This window comes from Sceloporus occidentalis, unplaced genomic scaffold (assembly GCF_023333645.1).
Source record: "Sceloporus occidentalis isolate IW3139 unplaced genomic scaffold, rSceOcc1.0.p SCAF_1, whole genome shotgun sequence".
Taxonomy (NCBI): domain Eukaryota; kingdom Metazoa; phylum Chordata; class Lepidosauria; order Squamata; family Phrynosomatidae; genus Sceloporus; species Sceloporus occidentalis.
The window spans coordinates 2,314,454-2,342,361 of record NW_028316981.1 but is presented as its reverse complement, the minus strand read 5'-3'; the positions used below and the strand labels follow the sequence as shown (position 1 = coordinate 2,342,361).

General features: G+C 43.2%; 1 protein-coding gene and 1 long non-coding RNA gene across 7 annotated transcripts in view; both read left to right on the top strand.

The window, feature by feature from the left end:
* The window catches only part of LOC149320357 (uncharacterized), a 126,427-nt gene extending 100,596 nt beyond the window's left edge, over positions 1-25,831 (top strand). The window contains exons 11-12 of one of the 6 annotated variants that reach the window (XM_089500311.1): positions 24,629-24,889; positions 24,974-25,831. In XM_089500311.1, the coding sequence (XP_089356437.1) occupies positions 24,629-24,889; positions 24,974-25,831 (1,119 nt within the window). Of the gene's footprint in view, positions 1-20,947; positions 20,972-24,628 lie in introns of those variants that run through there. The other 5 variants (XM_089500342.1, XM_089500321.1, XM_089500336.1 and 2 more) reach the window with 5 other exon arrangements.
* Positions 16,602-19,661, top strand: LOC149320358 (uncharacterized). Its single transcript, XR_016278967.1, has 4 exons — positions 16,602-16,728; positions 17,660-17,746; positions 18,250-18,336; positions 19,601-19,661. It is a non-coding gene; the product is annotated as an uncharacterized LOC149320358 (long non-coding RNA).
* Positions 25,832-27,908: the final 2,077 nt, after the last annotated feature.

Genomic DNA, 27,908 nt, shown 5'->3' with positions numbered 1-27,908 from the left:
ACACATAGAGCAGGTTAAGACTTTCAAATACCTAGGGATTGTATATCATACCTCTGGTAGGAGAACAGCCCATTCAGAACTTGTCATCAGTAATGCCCAAAGAACCATAACAGCTATACTAAGATTTTTTTTCACTAAAGGTGCTCAGTTTATTCCGGCCGCAATCAAACTGTTTAATGCCAAGGTTCGCCCTCAACTTCTATACGGAGCCCAACTGGGGCCATATAGTAACATAAATGTAATTGAACGTGTGCAAACTAAGTTCCTTAGGAGAATCTTTCAGGTCGCCCATTGTGTGCCGAACGCTGTTCTTAGAAAGGAGGCTGGAACTATTAAAATAGAATCTAGTCTGTGGATCAGTATTCTCACCTATTGGCAAAAATTGCATAAAAGTCCTGGAGGTTTGACAAATTTAATTTTTCTGGATTCTTTTAAATCCTCTTGGGAAACTTCTATTCATAAGAAACTAAATGAGCTAGGTCTCAATAAAAATGAAATTCTAAAGCTTGACGCTGATAGAGCTAAATCTATTATTAAACAAAAAATTCTAGAAGCAGAAAGATACATGGATTCCGCTTCCCTTTCAAAATATGTCTTGTTCAGTGTTCAAGTCTTGGTCCCCAGCTCCATATCTATTCCATGTTACTCTCCCGAAGTTTAGAAGGGCTCTAACTTTGGCACGTTTCAATGTGTTGACCACGGCCATGTTGGAAGGTAGATTTAAAAAAACACCTTTTGAATGTCGTCTTTGCCCATGTGGCTCAGGCGCTCTTGAAACCAATGAGCATGTTCTCCTTTACTGTCAATTCTATAGGGACATTCGTCACCAACTGATTAGCCCACTACTGAGTAAATTCCCAGGTAAAACTGACTCTTTTTATTTACGCCTCCTATTGGATAACAATGATCCTATAGTATCCCATAAGGTGGCTAAATTTTGTTATACTGTTTGTAAACTGCGCCCTCAACTGACAAATGGACATTTTATTACTGTGTAGAAAGATTTGTCTGGCCTGCTATTAGTTTATATTTTAACCTGTTATTGTTATACTGATACGCTATTTGTGTGATTTTGTTTTTATACTGGTCAAAGACCGAATAAATTTTATTACAATTACAAATAATATATTATATATATTAATATATATTAAATAAATAAATAAACTTCCACATGCCATTTAAAAAACACAATACAACAAATATTACAGACAAAGTAAACATTCTACTAATAACTATTTACACACAATCATACTAACCACCCTATTACTTAAATATGTAACAATAACAACAACAATAATAACAACAAACCCTCCCTCCTCCCTCTCCTTCTTCTCCATAAAACCCCAATCTTATATGTTCTGATTCTACTACCCTTTAACACATCAAAGAAGATCCAAGTATCTGATCCTAACAGCATCCTTGCCCCATTACTCCTTCCCTGTCTCTATATTTATTGAATATGACGTCTTTTTTGGGAATTGAGATAGAGAGGAAATATTGGAGAATAGTCCTATATTTTGTAACAGCGACCAGATTATTAATAACTAAGAACTGGAAAATGGATAGGAAACTCAATATAGATGACTGGTTACGGAAAACCTGGGAACTAAGAGAAATGGATAAACTAACAGCACTACTACATAACAAATTGGGGGGGGGGGGGAGAAAGTGAATGGAGTCCATTAGAGGAATATGTGAATAAGATCTGGAAAACTAATATATCATTAAGGGGAAAATAACAATGATTACCATAGATTATAAGAGCATAATAGAACAACATAAGAAATATTTAGTCAGAAGGAATACAGAAATTCGAAGAGTAAATGTTATAAGATGGATAGATATAACAGTCTAAGACATTATACTGAAATGAAACAAATGATTTTAAGGGTGTAATAATAATACATAATTATATATATGTTATATTGGTGTTAAGAGTCACATATAAGCTGATGTAAATTAGAGTGATTAACGAACTTGAGAAGTACAAGGAACAAGAATGTCCAGTACAATTTTGGTTTTGGTTTTTTTAAATAATATAGACTATTTTTTTAAGAAAATTCCTTGACCCTATTATCCAATCACTGTTAAATTGCATCTTGCTAAGCAGGTTAGTTAGTCTATCTATCTCCATTCTTCATATAATTTTAATAACCAATCCTCGCTTGCGGAGATATCTCCTGCTTTCCATTTTTGTGCGAATGTCAACCTAACTGTGGTTATCATATAAAATATTACCTTTCCAAGTTTCATCTCTAATTTCTCTCCCATTATTCCTAATAAAAATAATTCTGGTTTTAATTGAAGTTTAATATTAAAAATACTTTCTAAAGATACTTTTATACCTCCAATATGTTTTAGCTTGTGGCCATACCCACCAACAGTGATAGAAATTTCCTTTCTCTTTCCTACATTTCCAATACCTATAAATTTTAGCTAATTCATCCGGGGTTAAATAGCATTGATAAAACATTTTATAATAATTTCCCCTTAGATTTTGTGAAATCATATACTTAATCCCTCTAAACCAAGTATTTTCCGATTGATCTAATGGAATTGGGTGCCCTATGCTCCTTGCCCATTTAAAATAGGCTCATTGATCATTTCCTCCTCCATCTCAATTTTTAACAATTTTTAAAAAACAATTTTAACAACAACAACAAAAGGTGTGAATTCTGATCAAAACATTTCTATTAGTTCTAACATTTGTATGGCTTCTCTCCTGTATGGATGCTGTGGTGGTGTGAAGTGCCACTTGCCATACTGCTAGCATTTGAATGGTTTCTCTCCTGTATGGATTCTCTCATGGCAAAAAGGTATGCTTCTGAGCAAAAAAAATTCCTCATTGCTGGCATTTGCATGGCTTGTCTCCTGTGTGGTGTATCTGAAGGTGCAATGTCTGAGGCCTCCTGCCTCCCCTTCCCTAAAACCTTTTTCTTTAGTAGCCCTTTATTCTGACTTCTAAAGTGGAAATATCCCTGAATTCAGACCCTTTGTCTCTGTTTTTCACTTGCTAAGTTCTTCATTTTTTAAAATAATAATAATAATAGGCAAAAGATTTATACGATTTGAAGAGAAACCAGGGTATATATGCTGAGATAAAAAAGTTCTGGATGGCCATCCACAAGATAATTCAGGAAATCTTTAAAATCAAAATAAAATTTGAGCCAGAACTATTTCTCCTCAATATGATACAAGAGAAAGAGGAAAGAAAACACCTAAAATATATATTATATTTCATAACAGCAGCAAGAGATACATACTTGAGAGTATGTATTTTCCCTGGAAAATGATTAACCATCCATTATGAAGCCAAGCCCTCCCTCCAGTCCATCTGCCTTGGTCCAGGCCTTGGAGGTAGAGAGGAACTGCTGGACCTCTTACCCTTTCCCTCCACCACTCCCTTCTCCTTCTGTGTCATGTCTTTTTAGATTGTAAGCCTGAGGTCAGGGAACCGTCTAATTAAAATGATTGTATGTACAGCGCTGTGTAAATTTACAGCGCTTCATAAATAAAGGTTAATAATAATAATAATAACAAGAAGTAGAGATAAGAATTCAAACATAGCTGTTTAGAATATATGGCGGCAAACATACACTTCTTTTTATTTATGTCTATGTTTATTTTTGTTTGTTGTCATCATGATGTGTAATTTATTAATGATAATAAATTTCATAAATAACAATAACAATAAGCTCTTCATGGCTACTTTGCACCCAAGCGCCTGCTGCCCCTCACCTTTTCTGGCATTTCTTCGGCCTGGAAGAATTTGGGGCTGTGTGTGTGTTTAACCCTTTGGCCTGACAAAGAAGCCAGTGGAGCTTCGAAAGCTTGTAGCATGTATTTTGTGCATTTTGGTTGATCCAATAAAGGTATCATTGTTTTGTGGATGCTGCTGTCTTTTTGTCCTTTTCTGTGAATGGGGAGAGTTTCCAGTCTGTTGGCCATGGTTTTGTTGCTCTCAATGGCCCCCATCCCAAGTCCTTTTGCATGACAAAGGAGGAAGGGGAGCTGGGGGAGGGCTTCCTCTTTCCTTTTGGAGGGCAGACAGACAGACCCTGCCTAGCAACTGAGGAGGCTTCAGGGGCCCAAGGAGTCCCCCCATTTTTTGGGGGTGCAGAGAGAAAGGGGTCCCCTTCAGAGCAGGCTTGGCCTCCTTCTTGGGGAGCCTGAGTTCAGGTGAGTGGCTCTCTCCTCCTTTTTGCAATGAAGGGCCTTGGATTGTATTTCTCATGTTTTGCAATGAAATGAATTGCATTCCCCCCCTTTTTTTTAGGGTGACCAGGTGTCCTCCTTTTCCAGGCCCTGTCCTCCATTTCAGCCTCCTTCTGTCCAGGAGGGATTTCAAAATGGCAAAGAAGCATGGTCTTATAGTTGTTCTAGGAATGTTTCGACTCGAGCTCATGTCCTCCATTTTGCAGTGCCTTGCCCTCTTTTGGGGTTGTGACATTTGTGGGAAATGCCTTTCTTTAGCATGCAAAATAATTAATACATACATAAATAAAGAGGGGCATAAATGCAGCAGGGACTCAGAGCCTCTCTTGCTCCTCTTGGCAAAAGGGACTTTGCAGGGGCTTCATTTTGGTCCCATGAAGAGGTCAGCATCCTTCCCACCTTTTGGGGGGAATAGTTTTGTTTTTTGTTTACAGGATGCAAGCACAGAGAGTGGGGAAATGGTTGTGGGGTTGCTTTCTTGGACAATAGCTCCCATAATCCCCCTATGTTCCAGGCCCACGGGCCTAAAGGTTGCTCTGGGGTTTGCTCACAGGCTCCTGGGCTTCCTAGGGAAGCCATCCTTGGAAGGAAAAAGGAAGGAAGAAAGGAAGGAAAGAAAGAAAGGTCCTACTTCCCTTGTTCTCACCCATGTGTGGTGGGTGTGTTACTTGGGTTAAACTATGAATCTCCCAATGAATGCAGGGCTTCAGCACAAAAGGAATTGCAGTCAGCTTCCCTCCCTGCCCAGGAGTCCAGAAGTTGTGCCCCAATGCCAACCCCAAATCTGCCAGAGCCCCTGGCTTTCAAGGGACTGTTGGACTCCCAGGTGGTGAGGAACGATGGGCCCTGGAGTCCAATCTGGGCAGAAAGGCTGCATGCATGGCCCTCTCCCTTGACCAACAGCCAAGGTGGGAACTCTGCATCCATCCAGATGTTGCAGGGGCTGGACTGCAAGCCCCAGAAGCCCCTAACTTGTGCTGCTCATGCTGAGGGGCTTGGTGGATTATAGTCCTCCAACACCCCAGAGGGGCAGAATTGGTAGCCATGGCCCATGCTTTGAATATTGAAATGTACTTGCTATTGCTATTGCTTTGTCTCTCCAGGGCATTTTGTTGTTGTGTGCCTAAAGTCCCTGTTGTGGGGTTTTCTTGGCAAGTTTCTTTAGAAGGGGTTTGCCATTGCTTTCCTCTAAGGCTGAGAGTTGAACCCTGGTCTCCCAGAGTCATAGTGCAACACTCAAACCACTATGTCACACATACTTGTTCGTTTCACTGGGTTTGTGAACCTTTGTAATTTGTGTTTTAACTGTGCTCTGTTTCAGCTCTATTGGAAAGCCACTTTGTATCAAATATTGAGAGAAAGGAAAATTGCAAATTATATCTATCTATCTATCTATCTATCTATCTATCTAAAATTTATATATGTGTGTGTGGTTATATATATATATATATAATTTAATTTGCACGCGCGCGCACACACACACATTTTAATTTGTATTCTGCCTTTCTCTCAATGTGTGATGCAAGGTACCTTACTAAATAAATTAAAAGAAATAGAAATAAAAACGTACTCTCCGCTTCAGAGGAAAGCAATAGCAAAACCTTTGCAAAGAAATCTTGAGTGTCAGCATGGTTTGAGGGTTAGACTAGGACCCCAGGAGAACAGGGCTCAAATCCCTGCTCAGCCATGAAACAGCCCACTGGGTGACTCTGGGCCTCAAATAGAATAGTAGATTAGAGTTGGAGGAAATGACTTGAAGGCACACAAGAACAACAACAATAACAACAACCACAAATAAATCAGCAATTGTATTGGGCTTTCATTTATATGCTAATACATATAATGGCACCATACTGGGTGCCATAATGAGAGAGAGAGAGAGAGAGAGAGTCAAAGACTGGACAGAAAATAATAAAAAATAAGGACTGCTGTAGCCAACATGGACAACCACTGGCCAACTCTAGGAATTGTTGTTCCTATCCCCAGAAAAGTACATACAGTCAAGCCCTCCATATCCTTGAATTTTTTATCCTTGGATTCAAGCATCACACTAAAATATTTTTAAATATATCAATTCCAAAAAGCAAACCTTGATTTTGCCATTTTATATAAGGGAATTCATTTTATTATGCCATTGTATTTAATGGCACTTGAGATCCATGGACTGTGGTATCCATAGGGGTCCTGGAACCAAACCCCAGCAGATACCAACAGCCCTTGACAGATGGCCATCCAGCCTCTATTTAAAAACCTCCAAAGAAGGAGACTCCAGCACTCTCCAAGGGAGTGTGTTCCACTGTCAAAGAGCTCTTACCATCTTCCTAAGGTTCAGGTGGAATCTTTTTTATTGTGCAATATAAATTCCTGTAGAATATACATGCTTAGATTCTTCGATATTCTTGGTATAAATTCTTAGATTTGCTGTGCTCCCCTGACCCACGTACCCCTTCCTCAGTTGATGACCATTATGCCTGAAGAGCCATTCTGGAGAATTTGAAAGCATGCACACATCTGTGGATTTGAAGTTCATCCAGATGAAGGGAATGCTCCTCTTTGGACTTTGTCAGAAGAATATCTGAGAAAGGAGTGCAGGACTGCAACCACAGAAAGCAGGCCAAGCTCTTGCCCAGAGGATCAGAAGAGTATTGCATCCCTAACCTTACCTGACTTTAGCTCCAGATGTCTGTCTTTCTTTCTGCATCCCACAGACTTGCATAAGAGGGAGGAGGCTCAAATGGAAAGTGCCCAGAAGAAGGGGATGGCAAGTGAGGCAGTTGGAGAAGCAGGACTTTTTTTTCCTTTTCCTTTTTGCAAGGGAGGGAATGAAGAGATGGATGAAGAAAATAGATCTCCCCCCCCACTTTGCTTAGTGGGGGGTTCCTAGAACAGTGGGGCCTCCTTTATTTGCAGAGGTTAAGGCAATAAGTAGGGGCCAAAATTAAAATAGGCTAAATTTCATTGAACCGCAAATAGGTTTTAATTTAATATTTGTTTATTAATATTATTAATTAATATTAATTCACTTCCTCTACCTGGCCCTCTCCTCAGGAGAAAGCAGTGTGGCAGAGGAGCCTTGAGGGGTAAGCGTTGGCCCCTCTTCCTCCTCCTTCTTCACCTGTTCTTCTTGGGAGAAAACAGAGCAGCAAAGGAGCCTTGCAGGGTGAGTGTTTGCCTGTCCTGTTCTTCCTCATTTCCTGACTCCCTTTGGACCATTTTATGCTCTTTAGAAATCTCCATCTCCTAGGAGGCCATGAAAAATGGCAAAATTGCACCCAAATCCTCCAGGAGATGTTAGGGGTTATATAGAGGCAGAACATGTTTCAACCTTGCAGCCCCCCCCCCCCCCCGGTCATAGAATCATGGAATCACAGTTAGAAGGGACCCCCAACAATCATCTAGTCCAATCTCTTTCTTCCATGCAGGAATACATAAAGTACTCCTGACAGGTGGTCATCCAGTCTTTGTTTAAAAACCTCCAAAGCAGGAGACTCCACTACACTCTGGGCAGTGTATTACACTAGAATCATAGAATCATAGAGTTGGAAGAGACCACTAGGGCCATCCAGTCCAACCCCCTGCCATGCAGGAAATCCAAATCAAAGCATCCCTGACAGATGGCCATCCAGCCTCTGTTTAAAGACCTCCAAGGAAGGAGACTCTATCACCCTCCGAGGAAGTGCATTCCACTGTCGAACAGCCCTTACTGTCAGGAAGTTCCTCCTAATGTTCAGGTGGAATCTTTTCCTGCAGCTTGCATCCATTGTTCCGGGTCCTGTTCTCTGGAGCAGCAGAAAAGACGAGGTCTGACCACCCGAGAATTGGGAGCATACTTATCAAATTTGCAGATGACACCAAATTAGGAGGAATAGCTAATACCCCAGAGGACAGGATCAAGATCCAAAATGACCTGAATAGACTAGAAAGCTGGGCCACAGCTAACAAAATGAAATTCAACACGGAGAAATGTAAGGTATTGCACTTAGGGCGGAAAAATAAAATGCACAGATATAGGATGGGAGACACGTGGCTGAATGAAACTACGTGTAGAAGGGATCTAGGAGTCCAAGTAGACCACAAGTTGAACATGAGTCAACAGTGTGATGCGGCAGCTAAAAAGGCCAATGCTATTTTAGGCTGCATCAATAAAAGTATAGTGTCTAGATCAAGAGAAGTAATAGTGCCACTGTATTCTGCTTTGCTCAGGCCCCACCTGGAATATTGTGTCCAGTTCTGGGCGCCACAATTCAGAAAGGACATTGAGAAACTGGAGCGTGTCCAAAGGAGGGCGACAAAAATGGTGAAGGGTCTGGAAACCATGTCCTATGAGGAACGACTTAGGGAGCTGGGGATGTTTAGCCTGGAGAAAAGAAGGTTAAGAGGTGATATGATAGCGCTATTTAAATATTTGAAGGGATGTCATATTGAGGAGGGAACACCTTGTTCTGTCCCCTTATCTGTTGGAGTTCCTCAGGGCTCTGTTTTGGGTCCCCTTCTGTTCTCTTTATACACACTCTCCCTTGGCAAACTTATCAGTTCTTTTGGTTTCTCCTACCATCTTTACGCCGATGATACCCAGCTGTACCTTTCCACCCCTAATCTTTCACCAGAGCTAGAGCAGCAAGTGTCATCCTGTTTAACAGCTGTCTCCCACTGGATGCACCATCGGCGTCTGAAGCTCAATATGTCCAAGACTGAGCTTCTTGTCTTCCCTCCTAAGCCCACCCTTAACTATTCCTTTTCTATTTCCATCAATAACATCTCGATCCAGCCGGTCCAGGAAGCCCGCAGTCTCGGTTTCATCTTTGACTCCTCTTTGTCATTTATCCCACAGATCCAGACTACAGCCAAAGTCTGTAGATTTTTTCTCTATAATATCGCCAAAATCCGTCCATATCTCTCAGCTTCTACCGCAAAAACACTGGTCCATGCCCTAGTGGTCTCACGATTAGACTACTGTAACCTCCTCCTGGCAGGGCTTCCTCTCTCTCACCTCCACCCATTAATTTCTGTTCAGCATTCAGCTGCACGCATTATTTCACTCGCTCGCCGTTATGATCATGTCTCCCCTCTGTTGTCCTCCCTTCACTGGCTCCCTCTTCCTTTCCGCATCAGGTACAAACTTTTGCTACTCACCTTTAAAGCCCTGCATGGGCTGGCCCCTCTTTATTTAACTGATCTTCTCTCTCCCTACATCCCTACTCGCACTCTCCGCTCTGGTAGCCAAAATCTCCTCTCTCAACCCAGGATCTCCTCTGCCCCGTCCCGGATCCGTCCCTTCTCTCTAGCTGCCCCTCATTCCTGGAACCTTCTTCCTCTGCATGCACGGCTCATCACTTCCCTAACCAGCTTTAAAGCTGAGCTGAAAACCATATTGTTTAGGGAAGCATTCTCAGGGAATTTGTGATTGTCATCTGGCTGTCTGACAATATTTGATGTGATGTGATTTGTTTGATATTTGATGTTTTTAATCTGTTTTTTCCTTTCTATATGGTAATTTTATCTATTCCTCTTTTAATTGTTATTATCTTAGAATGTACGCCTTGGGCAGGCTTTTATTTACTCCTAATTTTACCGACTTTGTACAGCGCTGTGTATAATTATAGCGCTATAGAAATAAAGTTTAATAATAATAATAATAATAATAATAATAATTCTGTCATCCAGGTCATTGATAAAGATGTTGAATAACACTGGGCCCAGGACAGAGCCCTGTGGGACCCCACTGGCCACTTCTCTCCAGGATGAAAAGGAGCCATTGTTGAGCACCCTTTGGGTTCGGCCGGTCAACCAATTACAAATCCATTTAACAGTTCCTTTGTCTAGCCCACATTTTACAAGCTTGTTTGCAAGAATGTCATGGGAAACCTTGTCAAAGGCCTTACTGAAATCAAGATATACTATATCCACAGCATTCCCTTCATCTACCAAGCTGGTAATTTTATCAAAGAAAGAGATTAGATTTGTCTGGCATGACCTGTTTCTCTGAAACCCTGGTTGAGTTTTTGTGATTATGGCATTGCCTTCTAGATGTTCACAGACTCTTTGTTTAATGATCTGCTCTAGAATCTTTCCTAGAACTGATGTCAGACTAACTGGATGATAATTGTTGGGATCCTCTCTTTTCCCCTTTTTGAAGATGGGGACAACGTTTGCCCTTCGCCAGTCTGCTGGGATCTCTCCTGTTCTCCAGGAGTTTTCAGATATGATTGCCAATGGCTCCGATATTACATTTGCCGGTTCTTTTAATACCCTTGGATGGAGTTCATCTGGTCCTGGAGACTTATATTCATTTAGATTAACAAGGTATTCCTCTACTATCTCTACTTATTCTGTGCTGAAATTCCCCTATTCTGTCCTCTGCTCCATTATCCTCAGGTTGTGCACCCTTTTCCTTTTCTGAGAAGACTGAGGCAAAGAACGTGTTGAGTACTTCTGCCTTTTCTCTGTCCCCTGTTAACATTTTGCCATCCTCTCGACGCAGTGGCCCTACCATTTCCTTCTTCTTACTTTTGCTGTGGACATATCCAAAAAAGCCCTTTTTGTTGTCTTTAACCTCTCTAGCAAGCCTGAGTTCATTCTGCGCTTTAGCTTTTCTGACTTTACCCCTACAAATGCCTGCTATTTCTTTGAATTCCTTTTTCGTGATTTCCCCCTTTTTCCATTTCTTATACATGTTCTGTTTCAAACTCAGCTCCGTTGAAAGTTCCTTAGTCATCCATCCTGGTTCCTTGAGACACCTCCTGTTTTTCTTTCTCACTGGAATTGTTTGAAATTGTGCCTTCAGTATCTCTCTTTTGAGAAACTCCCATCCGTCCTGAACTCCCTTATCTTTTAGTACTTCTGACCATGGAATCGCCCTCAATACTTCTCTAAGTTTACTGAAATCCGCTCTCCTAAAGTCTAGAATGTGTGTTTGACTATGCCTGGCTTCTCCTTTCCACTGTATTACAAACTCCAGGACAACATGAATTCCAGCAAATATCAGGATAGTTGAAGTCTCCCATCACTACTACATCTCTCCTTTCTGAGTGTGTGGTCATCTGTTCTAGAAAGGTATCATCCAATTCCTCAGTCTGACTTGGGGGTCTGTAGTAGACTCCCACAATGATATCCTTGTTGTTTCCCTCCCCTTTAATTTTTATCCAGATGCTCTCCACCTGGCTGCCAGTATTGATGTCCTGGATCTCTTCACTGGTGTAAATATCTCTGACATATAGTGCTATTCCTCCTCCTTTCCTGTTTGGCCTATTTCTCTTAAAAAGGTTATACCCCTCTATTTCCACATTCCAATTATGAGACTCATCCCACCAGGTTTCAGTGATGCCTATTATATCATATTTGCTTTGTTGTACTAGGAGTTCGAGTTCATCTTGCTTATTTCCCATGCTCTGTGCATTAGTGTAGAGACATCGCAGACCATGGGTCCCTTTTACTTGCTGCCTGTGCAAGTTTTTTTGCCTCCAGCTGTTGGGTCCTTGCACTTTTTTCTTGTTTCCTCTATGTCTGTTTGACTATTTTCTCCAGCCCTTTCACCTTCCTTAATATTGTCTCCCTTCCCCACGGAACTCAGTTTAAAGCCCTCCTGATCAAGTTCTTGAGACTGTTGGCAAAAACATTTCTTCCAACTGGTGTGAGATGCAACCCGTCCGTTGCAAGAAGTCCCTCATGGAACCGCAGCCCATGATCAAAGAATCCAATTGTTCTTGGCGGTACCATCTGCGAAGCCAGTTGTTCACATCCGCTATTTTCCTCTCCCTTCCTGGACTGTGCCCTTCGACTGGCAGAAGAGACAAGATGACAGCCTGTACATCCATTCCTTTCAGCTTCCTACCAAGCGCCTTGTAATCCCTTTTGATGTTCTGCAGGCTGTGTCTTGCAGTATCGTTGGTTCCCACGTGGACCAAAAGGAAGGGGTATTGGTCAGTAGGCTTGACCAGTCTTGTCAGCCTCTCTGTCACATCACGGACCTTTGCACCTGGAAGACAACACACCTCTCGAGACATCTTGTCAGGCCTACAAATCACTGCTTCTGTACCCCTCAGCAAGAAGTCCCCCACTACGACCACACGCCTCCTCCGAGGCTTAGCAGCGACTGTTCCCTCGGGTGGGACTCTCAGGCTCCCCTGCTCTGTCCCTGAAGTCTGTCCATGCTGTCGAACAGCTCTTACTATCGGGAAGTTCTTCCTAATGTTTGGGTGGACACTTTTTCTGAACAGTTGTCCACCCCTGCAGGGACGTAGCCAATATTTTGGGAAGGGGGGGGGTCCGGACTATGTGCCACCATTTTGAGGGGCAAAGACATCCCCCAGACACAGAAAGAGGGTTGAGCGTTAACCTCAGGAAGGGGAAAGAGGAGGGAAAGAAGGGCAGGAGGCTGCTCTGCTTCAGCGCCATTGCCAAGAGTTCTTCACGGGTTATTCAGGGGAAAGGAGAGGAAGGACAAGAGAGTCGTATTTTGTGCGGAAGGAAAAATAATCAAGCCGGGGCAGAGAAGTTTTTGCGTTTGCCCTTGGAGTGAAGGGAAAGGGAGGAAAAAGAAAAAAAGAGGGCTTGCTCCCTGGCTTCCTCCTGTCAGGGCTCCCACTGCCCTGGCGCCTTCCCCAAACCCCAAATGCGCGGGGAGCTCTGGCTGAAGCAGGAGCAGCAACCAGGGCATGGTCCCTTTTGTGGGGGTTTCTTGCTTCTTCCTCTGCTCTCTGGAGGACAACCTGCGCATGGAGGGGTGCCGGGAAAGAGAGAGGGAGAGGGAGCGCACCAAGAGAGAGAGAGAGAGGGAGGGAGAGAAAGCGCACCCACACCTAGACTTCAGTCTACTTCCTTAGATGCATTTAGATGCAATAATAATAATAATAAGTAGCCAGATCTTGTAGCACCTTTGGGACTAACTGAAAGAAAGAAATTGACAGCATGAGCTTTTGGAGACAGTCTATTTCTTCTGATGCATTTAGATACAACAACAACAACAGCAATATAGAGAGAGATCTTGTAGCCCCTTTCATGTGATTTTTATTTCTTGTATTAACTTCCTGCCTCTCTAGGAAACCAAGTGCTCCCCTCTCTCTCCCCTTGGAGGGCCTCTCCTCCTCCTTCCTTTGGAGGGCTGCCATCTGGCCAAGAGGGGCCTCCTCCTGGGAGGTCGGTGGGGAGGGGGCTCCTGGGCAGCCTTGGGGCTGAAGGGGGTCCCAGGGGAAGGAGAGGGAGGGAGAGGGGAAAGGGAGCCCTAAATGGGGCTTTTTGGGGGGGGGAGAAGAGGAGGGAGAAGGGGGTCTTCATTTGCCCCCCCCTTAGAGGGAAAAGAGGGGGGCTTCCTCTGAGGCTCCCTTGCCCAGGAGGAGGTAGAGGTAGGGCTAAGAGGAGGACATGCAGGGGCAAGAGGGTCCTTGGGGAGAGATGAAGGGGGGGGGGTCTTCTGCCCCACTCTTAGGGGGAGAAGAGGGGGCCCTTCCTCAACCTCCTCCTGGCCATAGGAGGCCAGGAGGAGGTAGAAGTAGAAGTAAAAGGGGTCAAGGGGAGCCCTTTGTGGTGCTTTTTTGGGGGGAGAGAAGGAGGGGGTCGTCTGCCCCCTTAGAGACAAAAGATGGGAGGCCTTCTTCATTGGCTCCCATGGAGAAGAGGAGGAGGAGGAGGAGGGGGGGGGGGAGGGAGGGAGGGAAGGGGTGAGCATGGGGGGTCCAGGGATGCCCTAACTAAGTTGGGTTAGGAGGGGGTCAGGGGGAGGAGAGCCCAGGGTTGTCTCAGCTATGGGCAGGGCCCCCCAATTCCTACCACCGCCTTTATAAAGGGAGACCCCCCCCCTCTTTCCCTCCCCAGCCATCTGGACCATCTTCTCTCTCTCTCCTTGCCCCCAAAATGATCTCCCACTATTTGGGAGGGGAAGCAGAAGGAGACCCTGGCTGTGGGGAGAAGGAGGGGGGAGGGTGGGGGTGGAGGGCTTGACTGGCTTTGGGGGGATTGTGGGGTGTGGAAGATGGAGGCAGGAAAGAGAGGGGAGAGGGAGGTGCCGGCCCTGGGGTCCCCCTAATGTCCCCCCACACCTCATCCTGGGGGAGGGGATCAGAAGGGGGAAAAACCCTCTCCAAGGAATGGATGGAGCTGGGAAGGTCTGTAAGCCTCCATCAGTCCTCCAAGAGAGAGGCTGGAAAGGGGGAATTGAGGGGGGGAGGAAGAGGTGACATTTGCAGCCATCTGGGACCCACATGAGTTTCTAGGAGGAGGGTTGGGTGGACTTTATGGATTTTCTTCCACTTGTTTTTAAAATCCAATACCTAGAAATCTAGAAAATCAGGGATTTAAATATTTATGGCTTTCGTCCCTAAAAACTTTTTTATTTTTCTCAACACACATAAAAGGGAGCATTATGGGAGAGGTACTAAGTCCCAAGTGTCTCCAGTAAAAAGAAAGAAAGAAAGAAAGACCTTGTTTCAAACTTCCTCTGCTCTTTGAAATGCCAATGGAACCTCAGCAAGCATCACACCAGCTAGAAGGAAAGATTTTTTACAATTAAAAACATTTTCAGAAAAAAACTGAGGTGTGGTACAGCATGGCCCAAGGGTCATGGCCTGGCATCCCACTTCCAGACTGGCATCCCAAGGCCAAAGGCATATACTGGCTGCGCAGTGCCTAGTTAGTGGTGAGAGTTTCCTTTGAGTTTTGCACATCTCACAAGAAGAAGTGAGTTTGTGTGTCTGCCTGGGATGAACTGCAAGTGCTTCTCACACAAAACACTGGAGTTCTGTTGAGGTCTCTGGACACTGGCCGTTTCTTTGCATCCTGATTACTGGTGTCTTAAAAGCCACTTTTCTCTCTCTGTGTCTCCATTTAATAGGTGGTTTGAGGTTTAAATTTAATTTAAATTGAATCCTTTAAATCATCCATTTTAAGGTTGCTGAGATGTATGACATCACAGTCAAAGGAAGAAAGCCAGTGGGCGAACAACCCCAGCAAGCAAATGGAGCCATGATGATGAGCACACAAGAAGAAGGAACCAGCCAGACTTTGACTTCTTCTGGGGCATCAGCCCAGGAGCAACCTGTTAACACAAAACTGCCAAAGAGGGGACGAGGGAGACCGAGGAAACAGCCACAAGTCAGTATATCTCACAGGACACACAGAAACAAACACAAACATTGCACACAACCTAACCACCATAGATATGTGCCTGGCAGAGAGGCTGTGATGCAGGCATGCACGTCCCTGTCATATAGGGAAACTCTTGGATCTTTTGTTGGCATGTGGTGATGCTGCTGGGTGTTTGTTGTTGCTGCTTGCGGGTGCAATTTGGTGACTAGTTTTGATGAGAAAAAGAGAGGTGCACACATACCAGGCAAGCCAGGAAAAGGGTTTAGGAGGGTTGTGGGTGTTGATGTGTGTGTGTCAATCCCAGGGAACTGTGTGCATTTGTAAGTGTGTGTGTTACCTTTTTTCTTTCTTTTTTAGAAGGCACAAAACTTCAGAAAGAAACAGAGTGCATGGAGGGAAGGCTGGGACACAGGTTGTCTTTCAAATGTCCCACTCTCTCACCACCCCTCCCTCATGCCCCTAATAAAGCAGGGTGATATCCAGAATTTTTTTGTACTTCTCAAAATGACTTGGCCTGTGGAGATACCATGCCTTTTCTGCTCTTTTTGGATTGAAGCTGATTTCCTATTAATTATCTGTATAGGTGCAACTAATTCAGAGGGCAGTTGCTGCTTTGCAAAGCACACATGCAGAAGCTAAAAGCTAGATGGCTCAAATGTGACATTTACTCACATTAATAGTTCTGTCTCCCTTCAATTTATATTGTTTCATATTTAAAACTGAACCATTCAGTGGCACAGTTGGACATGTGCTGTTGCTGGTATTTAGGATCTTTGTTGAAATGCTTGCCTCAGTAGCATGTCTTCCTGTATTTAGGAACCAATGGGAGGCCCATCTCTTAAAAGGCCAAGAGGAAGACCAAAAGGAACCAAAAGCAGAGGTCCCTGTAAAGCAGTTCAGAAGGCAAGGTTACTCTAAAGCAAAAGATGTGCTTGGATTATTATCTACTCATTAACTGGCAACCACAGGTTTTCATCCCTGAACTGCAGAGTTTGTGCTGTTTCATTATTATTTTATTTTGAAATGCTGTAGAAGAATCCTGCATATGTTAGAGGCAGTTTTCCTCGTTCTAATTATTTTGAAAAATTAAACCGTTATAGACATGTGTGTCCTTCTGTATTCAGGACTGTACTGTAGAAAAAAAAATAAATCTTCACCACTGTGAAACTGGAACATTCTTAATGTCTTTTTTTCAAGGTGCCTTACAACAGGCGATGGAATCAGCGACCTGGTGGAAAGGAGATGTGCATGAGAGGCGAAAAGCCAGCAGACTGGCAAGAAAATAAGCAACCCCTGCAAGTGAATGGAGTCATGATACGCACACGAGGTGAAGCAGCCGGCCAGACTTTGACTTCTTCCATGGCAGCAGACCAGGAGCAACCTGTTAGCACAGAACTGCCAAAGGGACAGAGGAGACCTAGGAAGCAGCCACAAGTCAGTATATCTCACCACACATGCACACAAACACATACCCCAGTCAGCCTAACCACCAGTAGATGTATAGCTGCTGGAGAGGCTGTGTGATTCAGCTGCACATCTATTGGCGTGCACATACCTGATGAATAGGGAAGCTCTTGGGCTTTTGGTGGCATGTGGTAGTGGGTATATCTTTATTATTTCTGCTGCTGTTGTGGCAGCAACTATGGGTGGAATTTGGTTGCCTTAAATGTTTAAGGCTCCTGTTTAAAAAACTCTTCATTTATTTAGTCCAACAGCCTCCTGTAATCAGAATGAAATGTTCATATTTGAAATCTGAAAGTTTTCTCACATCTACTTAATCCACTTAAATAACTCATATTATCAAGTGGTGATTTCATGGTGGGGATAGCTAAAACAATAATTGCTCTTGAATGATTTGAATTCTAGGCACCTTTTAAATTATGTATTGGCTTTTTATTTTACTAGAACATGGTAAAAACAAGTCTCCTCCCCCCCCACCCCTCTGTACACAAAGCACAACAATCCTTTAAGTGAGGCCAGTGGTTCTCACATCATGGGTTGGGACCCCTGTGGGGGACGTGCGAGAGTTGCTCTTTGATTGTGGTTTGATTGTGATTTCCTGTATGGCAGGGGTTGGACTGGATGGCCCTTGTGGTCTTTTCCAACTTTACAATTCTTTTATTCTATGATTCTAAGTCTTGAGGTTCTGATCCCTCCTCCTCCTTCTCTGCTTCCCAAACTTTTTTATGTATGAAGTTCATACATGCATTGAGTTAAACACTGAATTTACTTAAATAAAACTGTTCTAATTTGAACATTGTTATTACCTTATGCTTTGATTGTGCATTCCTGCATGGTCAATTGGGGTTGGACTGGATGGCCCTTGGAGTATCTTATAGCTCTATGGTTCTACAATTCTATTTAGGAACCACCAGGAGAGCCATCTCCTAAAAGACCCAGAGGGAGACTAAAAGGAAAGGGAAACAAGAGTCCATCTAAAGCAGCTCAGAAGGTAAGATTATTCAGTAACCCTGGTGTTTTACTTATTTAACCTCTGAACTGCAAAGTTTGAGCTATTTTATTACTATTTCATATTGGACATCTTAGGGTCAGTTTTCCTTCTTTGTTTTAAAATTGAAATCTTTATATCCATGTATAAAGACGTAAGGAGGGAACATGGGGGGGGGGGTGTCCAGGGATGCCCTAAACCATGTTTGGAGGAGGGTGGAAGAGAGTCCCCCATGGGGGTTGTCCAAGCTGCAGAGAGAGAGGGTCCCAATTCCTACCAGCTCCTTTATAAAGGTTGATCCCCCTCCTTCCTTCCCCAGCCATCTGGACCCTTCTATCCCTCCCTGCCCCAAAATGATCTCCCACTATTTGGGGAGAGGCAGCCGAGGGAGACCCTGGCTGTGGGGAGAAGGAAAGGATAGGGTGGGGGAAGGAGGTGACTGACTTTTGGGGGATTGTGGGGTGTGGAAGATGGGGTTTCTTCCAACTCGCTATGATTCTATTTAGGAACCACCGGAAGAGCCATCTCCTAAAAGACCAAGAGGGAGACCGAAAAGAAGGGGAAATAACAGTCCATCTAAAGCAGTTCAGAAGGTAAGATTATTCAGTTATCCTGGTGTTTCACGTATTTAACCTCTGAACTGCAGAGTTTGAGCTATTTTATTATTATTTCATATTGGACATCTTATTGGTCAGTTTTCCTTCTTTGAGCTTGTTTTAAAAATTGAAATCTTTATATTCATATGTGTTCTTTCTGTATTCAGGACTGTACTCTAGAAAAAATAAATCTTAACTACTGTGAGACTGGAACAACCTGAATGTATAACAACAACCATGCAATTTCTCTAGTCTTAGCACCATGGACGTCATTACTTAATCAGATTTACAGATGACACCAAATTAGGAGGAATAGCAAATGCCCGAGAGGACAGGATCAAAATTCAAAATGACCTGAATAGACTAGATATAAATAAATATTTGAAGGGGTGTCATATTGAGGCCATCTGTCAGGGATGCTTTGATTGTGAGTTGCTGCATGGTAGAATGGGGTTGGACTGGATGGCCCTTGGGGTTTCTTCTAATTCTATTATTCTATGATTCTATGAGGCCATCTAGCCTCTGTTTAAATACCTGCAAAGAAGTAGACTCTACCACTCTCCGAGGGAGTGTGTTCCACTGTTGAGCAACTCTTACTGTCAGGAAATTCCTCCTAAAGTTCAGGTGGGATATCTCTTCCTGTAGTTTGCATCCATTGCTCTGGGTCCCATTCTCTGGAGCAGCAGAAAACAAGCTTACTCCATCCTGAATATGACACCTTTTCAAATATCTAAACAGGGCTGTCGTAACATTATTTTCTCCACGCTGAACACATTTGGCTCCCTAAGTGACCTTGACAGATTACCCTGAGGAATTAATGACCTTGACAGATAATCTTTGCAGATTAGAGGGCTGGGCTAAAGCTCACAAGATTATGTTCGACAGGGAGAAATGTTAGGTCCTACATCTAAGCAGAAAAAAAATGAAATTCACAGATATTGGATGGGAGACACCTGGCTAGACAACAGTTATATGAAAGGGGTCTAGGAGTGTGATGTGTTAGCAGAGAAAGCTAATGCGATTCTTGTTTGCAACAACAGGAATAGTGTCTAGATGAAGGGAAGTAACAGTACCACTATATTCTACTTTGGTCAGGCCTCACCTGGAATATTATGTCCAGTCCTTAATGTTCACCTCTTTTTGACATAACCTAGGTGTCTAGCATGGTAGTTATGTTGGTGTGCTGCTGCAGCACCAGCAAGGGATTGAGGTGGGCAAAGGCAAATAAAGATCACCTTTGAAAATATCCCTTTTCTTCAAGGTGCCTTACAGCAAGCGAGGGAGCAAGAGAGCTGGCAGGCAGGAGAGGCGTAAGAGAGAGGGAAAGCCAGTGAGGGCACAAGAGAGAGAGCAACCCTGGCGAGTGAGTGGAGCCATGATGAGCACACAAGGTGAAGGAGGTGGCCAGCCTTCGACTTCTTCTCTGGCAGCAGCCCAAGAGCAATCTGTCAGCACAGAACCACTGAAGAGGAGACAAGGGAGACCGAGGAAGCAGCCACAAGTCAGTATTCTCTAGCCCCCACCTTGCATATAGACTCTCTCTCTCTCTCTCTCTCTCTCTCTGCTCAACATAATCACACATTGATGTTTGCTGGGAGGAGAGGCTGTGGGACCCAGGAGCAGATGTGCCTGGTAGAAAGGGAAACTCTTAGACTATTTTATGACATGTAGTGGTGGGTGGTTATTGCTGTTGCTGCTGCTGCTGTTGTAGAAGCAACAGTAGGTGCAATTCAGTGGATAGATCTGGTGAGGAATTGCAAGGCATGCAAGGCATGCATGACAAAACAGGGTTTGTGAGGCATGTGCGTATATTTAAATTTCTGTTGGTCATAGGAGGGAATTGTGGGCCACAACATACTGCAGAAATAATCCAGTCTGAGACCATTTTAAATGCCCTTGCACAGTGCTAGGGAATTTGGGGAACTGTAGTTTATTGTGGCACCAGAGCTCTCTAACAGAGAAGGCTAAAATGTCTCATAAAACTGCACCTCCCACAATTCCCTAACATTGAGTCAAGGTGGTGAAAGTAGCCTCAAAATGGATTATTTCTGTAGTCTGTTTTGGCTCTATATTTGTGTGAGTGCATGCCTTTCTTTCTTTCTTTTTTGAAAGGCACAAAATTTCCCTCTGGCTTCAGAAGGAAAGAAAAATAGGGCAAGTGAATGAGTGGAAGGAAGGAAAAGAAAAATGGGACCTTTGCTTTTGTTATGCCTCAATAGTGTGTGGGGGGGAGGGGAAATTGTGGTGGGTGGTTGTTGTTGCTGATGATGATGTTATGGTAGCAACTGTGGATACAGTCTGACCTTAAATGTTTTAGGTCTCCTATTCAAAAACACGCTGTATTTATGTAGTCTAGGTGCAAATAGTGAATTGGGGGAGTTGAATCATTAGTAAGGAGAGACACACACACCAAAACTGAGAGCAAGAAATTCCTCCTTTAGGTACTTGGAAAGCAGTTTTAAAAGGATCAGGCATTGGGGGGAGCGGGATGAAGAGAGAGAGAAAGAGAAAGTTCTGTCTTTACCTACTCATCTCTTCCAGGGGTTAAAAGGTTCAAGTTCAGCTTTCTAGAGAGGAAGAAAATGCCTGCAGGCAGGAAAAGAAAGAAGGGGAGGGGAAAAAAGAAATGTACATTTGGAGGAGAGAGAGAGAGACCCCCATCTCGTTTTTCCAGGGAAGAGAGAAATATAGGGGAGGGAAATGTCTCTTTCTGTGTTTGTGTCTGAACACATGCACATACATTATGTGCCACCACATTAGCCCTTTACTACTCCATTAGGGGGCCTGCATAGCACCACCAAACCCCCACTGCCAAAAGAATACTACAATCCTCCCTCCCAAAAGTTCATAAGGGGAAAAATTTGCCCTATTTCCAGGTCCTCCGGGGCCATTTTAGAAACAGGAGAAGCCTTTCCCCCCAAAAAAAACAGGAAGGTGAAAAACCATTTCTTTTATGTATTCCATTTGCCACTCCCCAAAAGCAGGAGGTAGAAGATATTAAATGAAGCCAGTGACTCAAAAGGGCAAAGGTTTTCCCATCAGCCATCTCTTCCCCAAAGGGACATGCATTGACCACATTATGGTAGTATACTCAGAAACCTCCTCTATCTATTCATTTGTTTTATTTCTATATCACCTGTCAGCACCTCTAGACCCCAAGACAATGCACAATAACTGGTATGTAGCAGCTATGAAGCCTTCACAAAATGGCCTCAAATACCCATCAAATTTTCCCTCCCAACAGTTCAGTAGCATCAGAGGCCTAATTTAGAGAAGAACATGTAAGACTACAAATTCTGTTCTTTTGCTGAACTAAAAGGCATATGGAGATCCATCCAAATTATTTCTGTTTATAGGGGAACACTTTCAGAAGAGATGGTTTGTGATTAGAGAAATGCCATTTTCTCCCTTTCAGCTTTCGGTCCCCTTTGAGCAAGTAGCTGAGTATTTCATCAAGGAGAAGTCGGATTCTCTGGAACAGGGCCATAGGGTTCTCTACAAGAAAGTCAAGATGGAGGATGATGGAAATGTGGCCTATCTAGGTAAGGGGCATTTTCATCATGAGGTCCTTGTTAACACCTGGAATAGAGATCTTACCAGTGCCATAAACACAATCGCTCCTGAGCGTCCTTTCCGATCCGCTTCAAATAGGAATCCATGGTATACAGTGGAACTTAGAAAAATGAAGCGAGCTGGACAACAACTAGAATGCTGCTGGCGGAGGACTTGACTCTTATCTGACAGAACACTTTATAAGAACTTTCTTCATTCCTATAAATGGCAATGGATGCAGCAAAGAATTCCTTCTTCTCTGCATCCATTGCTTCTGCGAAGTCATGTCCAGCAGAGCTGTTCAGGATGGTTAGGGAAGTAACCCAAGTACCTATCACCCAGAACCTGCTGTTAGAACCGACGGTAGCCTGTTGTGATGCCTTAAACAACCACTTTGCAGATAAAATCTCTCAGATAAGAGCAGACTTAGATGCAAACATTACAGCAAAAGCAGTAAGAGAGGTATCCAGCAACTCTGCCTAAGTTGTTAAACTGAATCAATTTGAGTTGATAAGTACTGATGACGTGGACAAGATCCTTGGTTGTGTGAGAAAAACAACTTGCTCTCTCAATCCTTGCCCATTGTGGCTGGCCGTCCAGGGGGGAGGCATAATCAAGATGCTTAGTATATGTTATATAATAAATGGATTCTTCAGGAAAGACTGTTTATCATCTTGTTTGAAAGAAGCGGTAGTCAAACCACTTCTGAAAAGACTTTCCCTTGAGCCCTTGGATAAAAATAATTATAGGCTAGTTTCGCTCTTACCATTTTTAAGCAAGGTAATTGAGAGAGCAGTCACTAATCAACTCCAAGTGGTCCTGGAAAAAGCCAATTTTCTAGATCCATTTCAAACCGGTTTTAGGACAGGATTTGGAGTTGAGACTGCCATGGCTGCCTTAGTCAATGATCTCTGTCTGGGCATAGACAGGGGAAGTGTGACCCTGTTAGTGCTCTTGGATCTCTCAGCAGCCTTCGATACCATTGACCATGGTACGACTGAGAGAGTTACGTATTGGGGGCACTGCATTGCAGTGGTTCAGGTCCTACCTCTCGGGAAGCTTCCAGATGGTGATGCTTGGTTCCAGATGGTTATTTGACCAAGAGGGAACTCAAATTGGGTGTCCCTTAAGGAGCGATTTTGTCCCCAATGCTGTTTAACATTTACATGAGGCCGCTGGGTGAGACCATCTGGAGACATGGGGCAGGGTATTATTAGTACACTGATGACACTAAAATATATTTCTCTATGTCTCAGACTGCAGCAGTGACTAAGGATGGCATCTCTCCTGCCAATGAATGTCTTAAGGCAGTAATGGTCTGGATGAGGGAAAACTGACTAAAGTTGAATCCAGATAAGATGGATATACTTGCTATAGGAACCCCAAAACCGGGTATGGAGATATATTCACCGGTCCTAGACAGGGTCACACTTCCCCTAAAGGACTGGGTTTGTAGTTTGGGAGTGCTCCTGGACTCATCCTTTCAGTTGACAGCTCAGATCGATGCAACGGCCAGGAGCGCTTGTTATCAGCTTTGTCTGATAAGCCAACTACAACGCTACTTGGCACCGGGTGACCTAGAAACAGTAGTACACGCTCTGGTAACCTCTCGATTGGACTTCTGCAATGCGCTCTACATGGGGCTACCCTTGTACCTAACTCTAAACTTCAGTTAATCCAAAACATGGCAGCCAGGTCGGTCACCGGAAAATCAAGAGGTGACCATATAACTCCAGTTCTGAAATCTTTACACTGGCTGCCAATTAGTTTCTGGGCACAGTACAAGGTGTTGGTAATCATCTTTAAAGCCATGTCCAGCTTACTTAAAGGAATGTCTCCTTCCATACATTCCACCCCGCACACTCAGGTCCTTTGGGACAAATTTACTACAGACTAAGAAGATCAGACTTGCTGTGGTTACCCAGAGGACCTTCCCATCGGCTGCTCCTAAACTTTGGAATGACCTACCGGAAGAGATCCATCACATAACATCTCTTGAGGCCTTTAAAAAAGTCATCAAGATGGATCTCTTCCGGCAGGCATTCCCAGACTAATACATAGGCCCTCTCCACTCTTCCACAACTGTGCCTCCTTGTCTCTCCCTTAAATCACCACATTGTAATGGGGATTAAATTTTATTGTAATTTTTAATGCAATTTTAATAACTGATTTTTATGCTGTTGTACTTTAAATTGTGGGTTAGGGATTGTGTTATTATTTTTTAACTATGTTTTATTTTTTATTGTAACCTGCCCCGATATTATTATTATCTTCAGTGGAGAATTTCTGAAGGGAAAGAAATATGTGGCTGATACAGTTAACAGAGGAAATTCACCAGAATGGCTGAGAGGAAAGGAAAAAATGTTGTATAAAAACATTGTTTGTTTTGGGATTTCCAATGAGATCCTGAATTTCTGTGTTCAACATCTAATGGGATGATTTTCCTCTTTCTCAAGCAGGTAATGAGCAAGAGAAGGAGAATGTTGTAGATCCCTCTATGGTGATATGGGAAACAACCAAGATAGCTGTTGAGAAAGAGGAGTTTCTAAATCAAAGGGGACTGAAAAGTCAAAAGGGAAGCCAATCAAAGAATGAGAATAAGAAAGGTTCTGCTTGTCAGGAGGAGGATATTTGTGCAGTCCTGACCCCCGAGGAATACAACAAAGGGAAAAGAGGAGTAAAGTGTTCTATCTGTGGGAAAATATTCCAATGTAAAGGTCATTTAAAAGTACATTACAGAATCCACACAGGGGAAAAGCCGTTTAAGTGCATGGAATGTGGAAAGAGCTTCAGTCAAAATTCGAATCTACAGTCACATGAAAAAAGCCACACAGGGGAGAAACCACATAAATGCATAGAATGTGGAAGGGCCTTCTCTCATAGACATAATTTACATTCTCATCAAAGACTCCACACAGGGGAGAAACCATACAAATGCATGGAATGTGGAATGTGCTTCTCTCGTAATGATGGTTTACTTTCACATCAAAGAATCCACATGAGTGAGAAACCATATAAATGCATGGAATGTGGAAAGAGCTTTCGTCAGAGTGCAGGTCTAAATTCACATAAAAAAACTCACACAGGTGAAAAGCCATATAAATGCATGGAATGTGGAAATACCTTCTCTTATAGTAATAATTTATATTTACATCAAAGAACCCATTCAGGGGAAAAACCATATAAGTGCATGCAATGTGGCAATAGCTTCACTCAGAGGGCAAATCTACATTTACATCAAAGAACCCACACAGGGGAGAAACCATATAAATGCATTGAATGTGGAAAGAGCTTCAGTCAGAGTACACATCTACGTTCACATCAAAGAATTCACACAGGGGAGAAACCACATAAATGCATAGAATGTGGAAAGACTTTCGCTTATAATCAGAATTTACATTCACATCAAAGAACCCACACAGGGGAGAAACCATATAAATGCATAGAATGTGGAAAGAGCTTCAGTCAGAGTGGACATCTACGTTTACATCAAAGAATTCACACAGGGGAGAAACCACATAAATGCATAGAATGTGGAAAGACTTTCGCTTATAATCAGAGTTTACGTTCACATCAAAGAACCCACACAGGGGAGAAACCATATAAATGCATAGAATGTGGAAAGAGCTTCAGTCAGAGTGGACATCTACATTTACATCAAAGAATTCACACAGGGGAGAAACCACATAAATGCATAGAATGTGGAAAGACTTTCACTCATAATCAGAGTTTACGTTCACATCAAAGAATTCATACAGGGGAGAAACCACATAAATGCATAGAATGTGGAAAGACTTTCACTCATAATCAGAGTTTATATTCACATCAAAGAACCCACACAGGGGAGAAACCATATAAATGCATGGAATGTGGAAAGAGCTTCAGTCAGAGTGGACATCTACGTTTACATCAAAGAATCCATAATGGGGAGAGACTATAGTGCATGGAATGGGAAAAGAGATTCAGTCAGGGTTCCCATTTACATTCACACCAAAGAATTCACACTGGAGGGAAACCACATAAACCCACAGAATGTGAAAACCTTCACAGACCCTTTTAACAAGCTTGTGGGGTGGGATGCTAGTCTGATAAAAAGTAAAGATAGGCCCTGTACAGCACTTTCTGATGGCCTGTATGCATGGTGAGGGCTGAGTGTCTGCTCGCTCTGAGTCCTCACCACGCCTCCCGGGCACCATCTTGGCATGCGCCTGTCCACATGGCATGTGCCATGATGATGCATGCTGTGTGCAGTGCCCAAACGACACTGTGCAGAAGGAGCGTCATGATGCCCCTTCTTTTTCTCCGCACAGGGAGCAGATTGGTGCCACTGCGTGTGGCTACTGTGGCAGTGATGTGGGACAAAAAGAGGCGGCATCCTGTCACCCATTTGTACAGCCCTGTAGTCCCTTGAAATGAATGTCTAGTCATAGCTGATTGTAGCGGGCAGTGCTTATCTCTATTACTAAACCAAAGAGCCAGCATTGTCCCAAGATGACTCTGGTGATCATGACTACACCAAACGCTGTTACTTCCCCACCGAAGTGATACCTATCTGTCTACTTGCATTTGCATGCTTTCGAATTGCTAGGTTGGCAGAAGCTGGGACTAGTGACGGGAGCTCATCCCATCATGTGACAATTGGACCACGAACAGCCAACTTTCCGATCTTTCAATTGCCAGAATTGGCATCTTGACTACTAAGCCACTGTATCCCTATCACTAGTCTGATAGCCCCTTCCAAATGGAGAGGTACCTGGGTTTAAATTGTTTTTAACTTTTAATAATGTTTGTTACTTGCTAAATTCCTTAATTATTTTTATTTTTAAAAAACTGCTAAATCTATTTTGCACCAAAACTCTTGGTTTCCCCCTTGCGTCAGGCTGTACCTAGAAGAGAATTGGGAAGAGGGGGGAGATGTGCAAATAGATGGGGTATGCGTATTCCTTTCCATGTACTACGAACCCAAGCAAAGTAGGGGGGAAATAGGGGACACTATTTTCTTCATCAAACTCTTCCCCTCACATCCTTCTGCCTCTTCCAGGCTCCAAATTCCTTTCACACACACACATGGCATTGTGAAATTGTAACCCACACTGTTACTTAAGTCACTACATATTTATAGTTCAGTGTGACTGTAGTAAGCTATAAAAGACTTTGCTAGATGGCCCCAACAGAAGGCATTGCAACTACCCCTCCCCTTTCTCCTCATTCAGACCGCTCTGTGCATGCTCAGGGGACTGCTTTCCCTCAGAAGAGTCCAGCACCAGGCCTTTCAACAGGGACTTCAGGACTGCTCCTGAAGGGAATGGAACTGCTCTGTTTTTAAATATTAGAGGGATCTGTAAATAATAGGTTATTTGAAATAGGTTGAAAGCATAGGTTATTGGGAGCGTAACAAGGTGTTCCTGCTGTTATCAATTAAAATTAGATCTGTAAACAGGGAGATAATTCTGTTGCAAAGTTCTTTCAAATTTAATTGCCAAGTAATGTTGTAAACAGTTTAATTCTGTTATATGTGTGAATGCTGGGAAAATGTTTCATTTGCCACTCCTAAATTATGTACTGACCTGCCAGAAGAGATCCGACATAGCACCACTCTTGGTGCCTTGAAAAGGGCTGTCAAAACGGATCTCTTCCAGCAGGCCTTCCTGATTGATCCTCCCAGTCCACTGATATGGCTTGCCCTTTGACTGCCCAGGAAGTCTCACTCAATTAGGTCTGTTTTAACTGATTTTAATCAGTATTTTATAATGTACTCTTTAGTTTTAAAATAGGGGGATTATGTAATTTTAATTATGTATGTATTTGTGTTTTATTCTTATTTTGTGTTGTAACCCACCTCGATCCTTTTGGGAGAGGCAGGATATAAATAAAAGTTATCATTGTTATTGTTGTTATGTTTTGCATCAGAAAGCTGTCAGCCCTAGTCCTCTACTATGACAATTAAGCAATCCAAGAAGCCACAATTTTTCCACAATATTGCATGGAAGGCAGTTCCTATGGGATTTTTGTGGCTT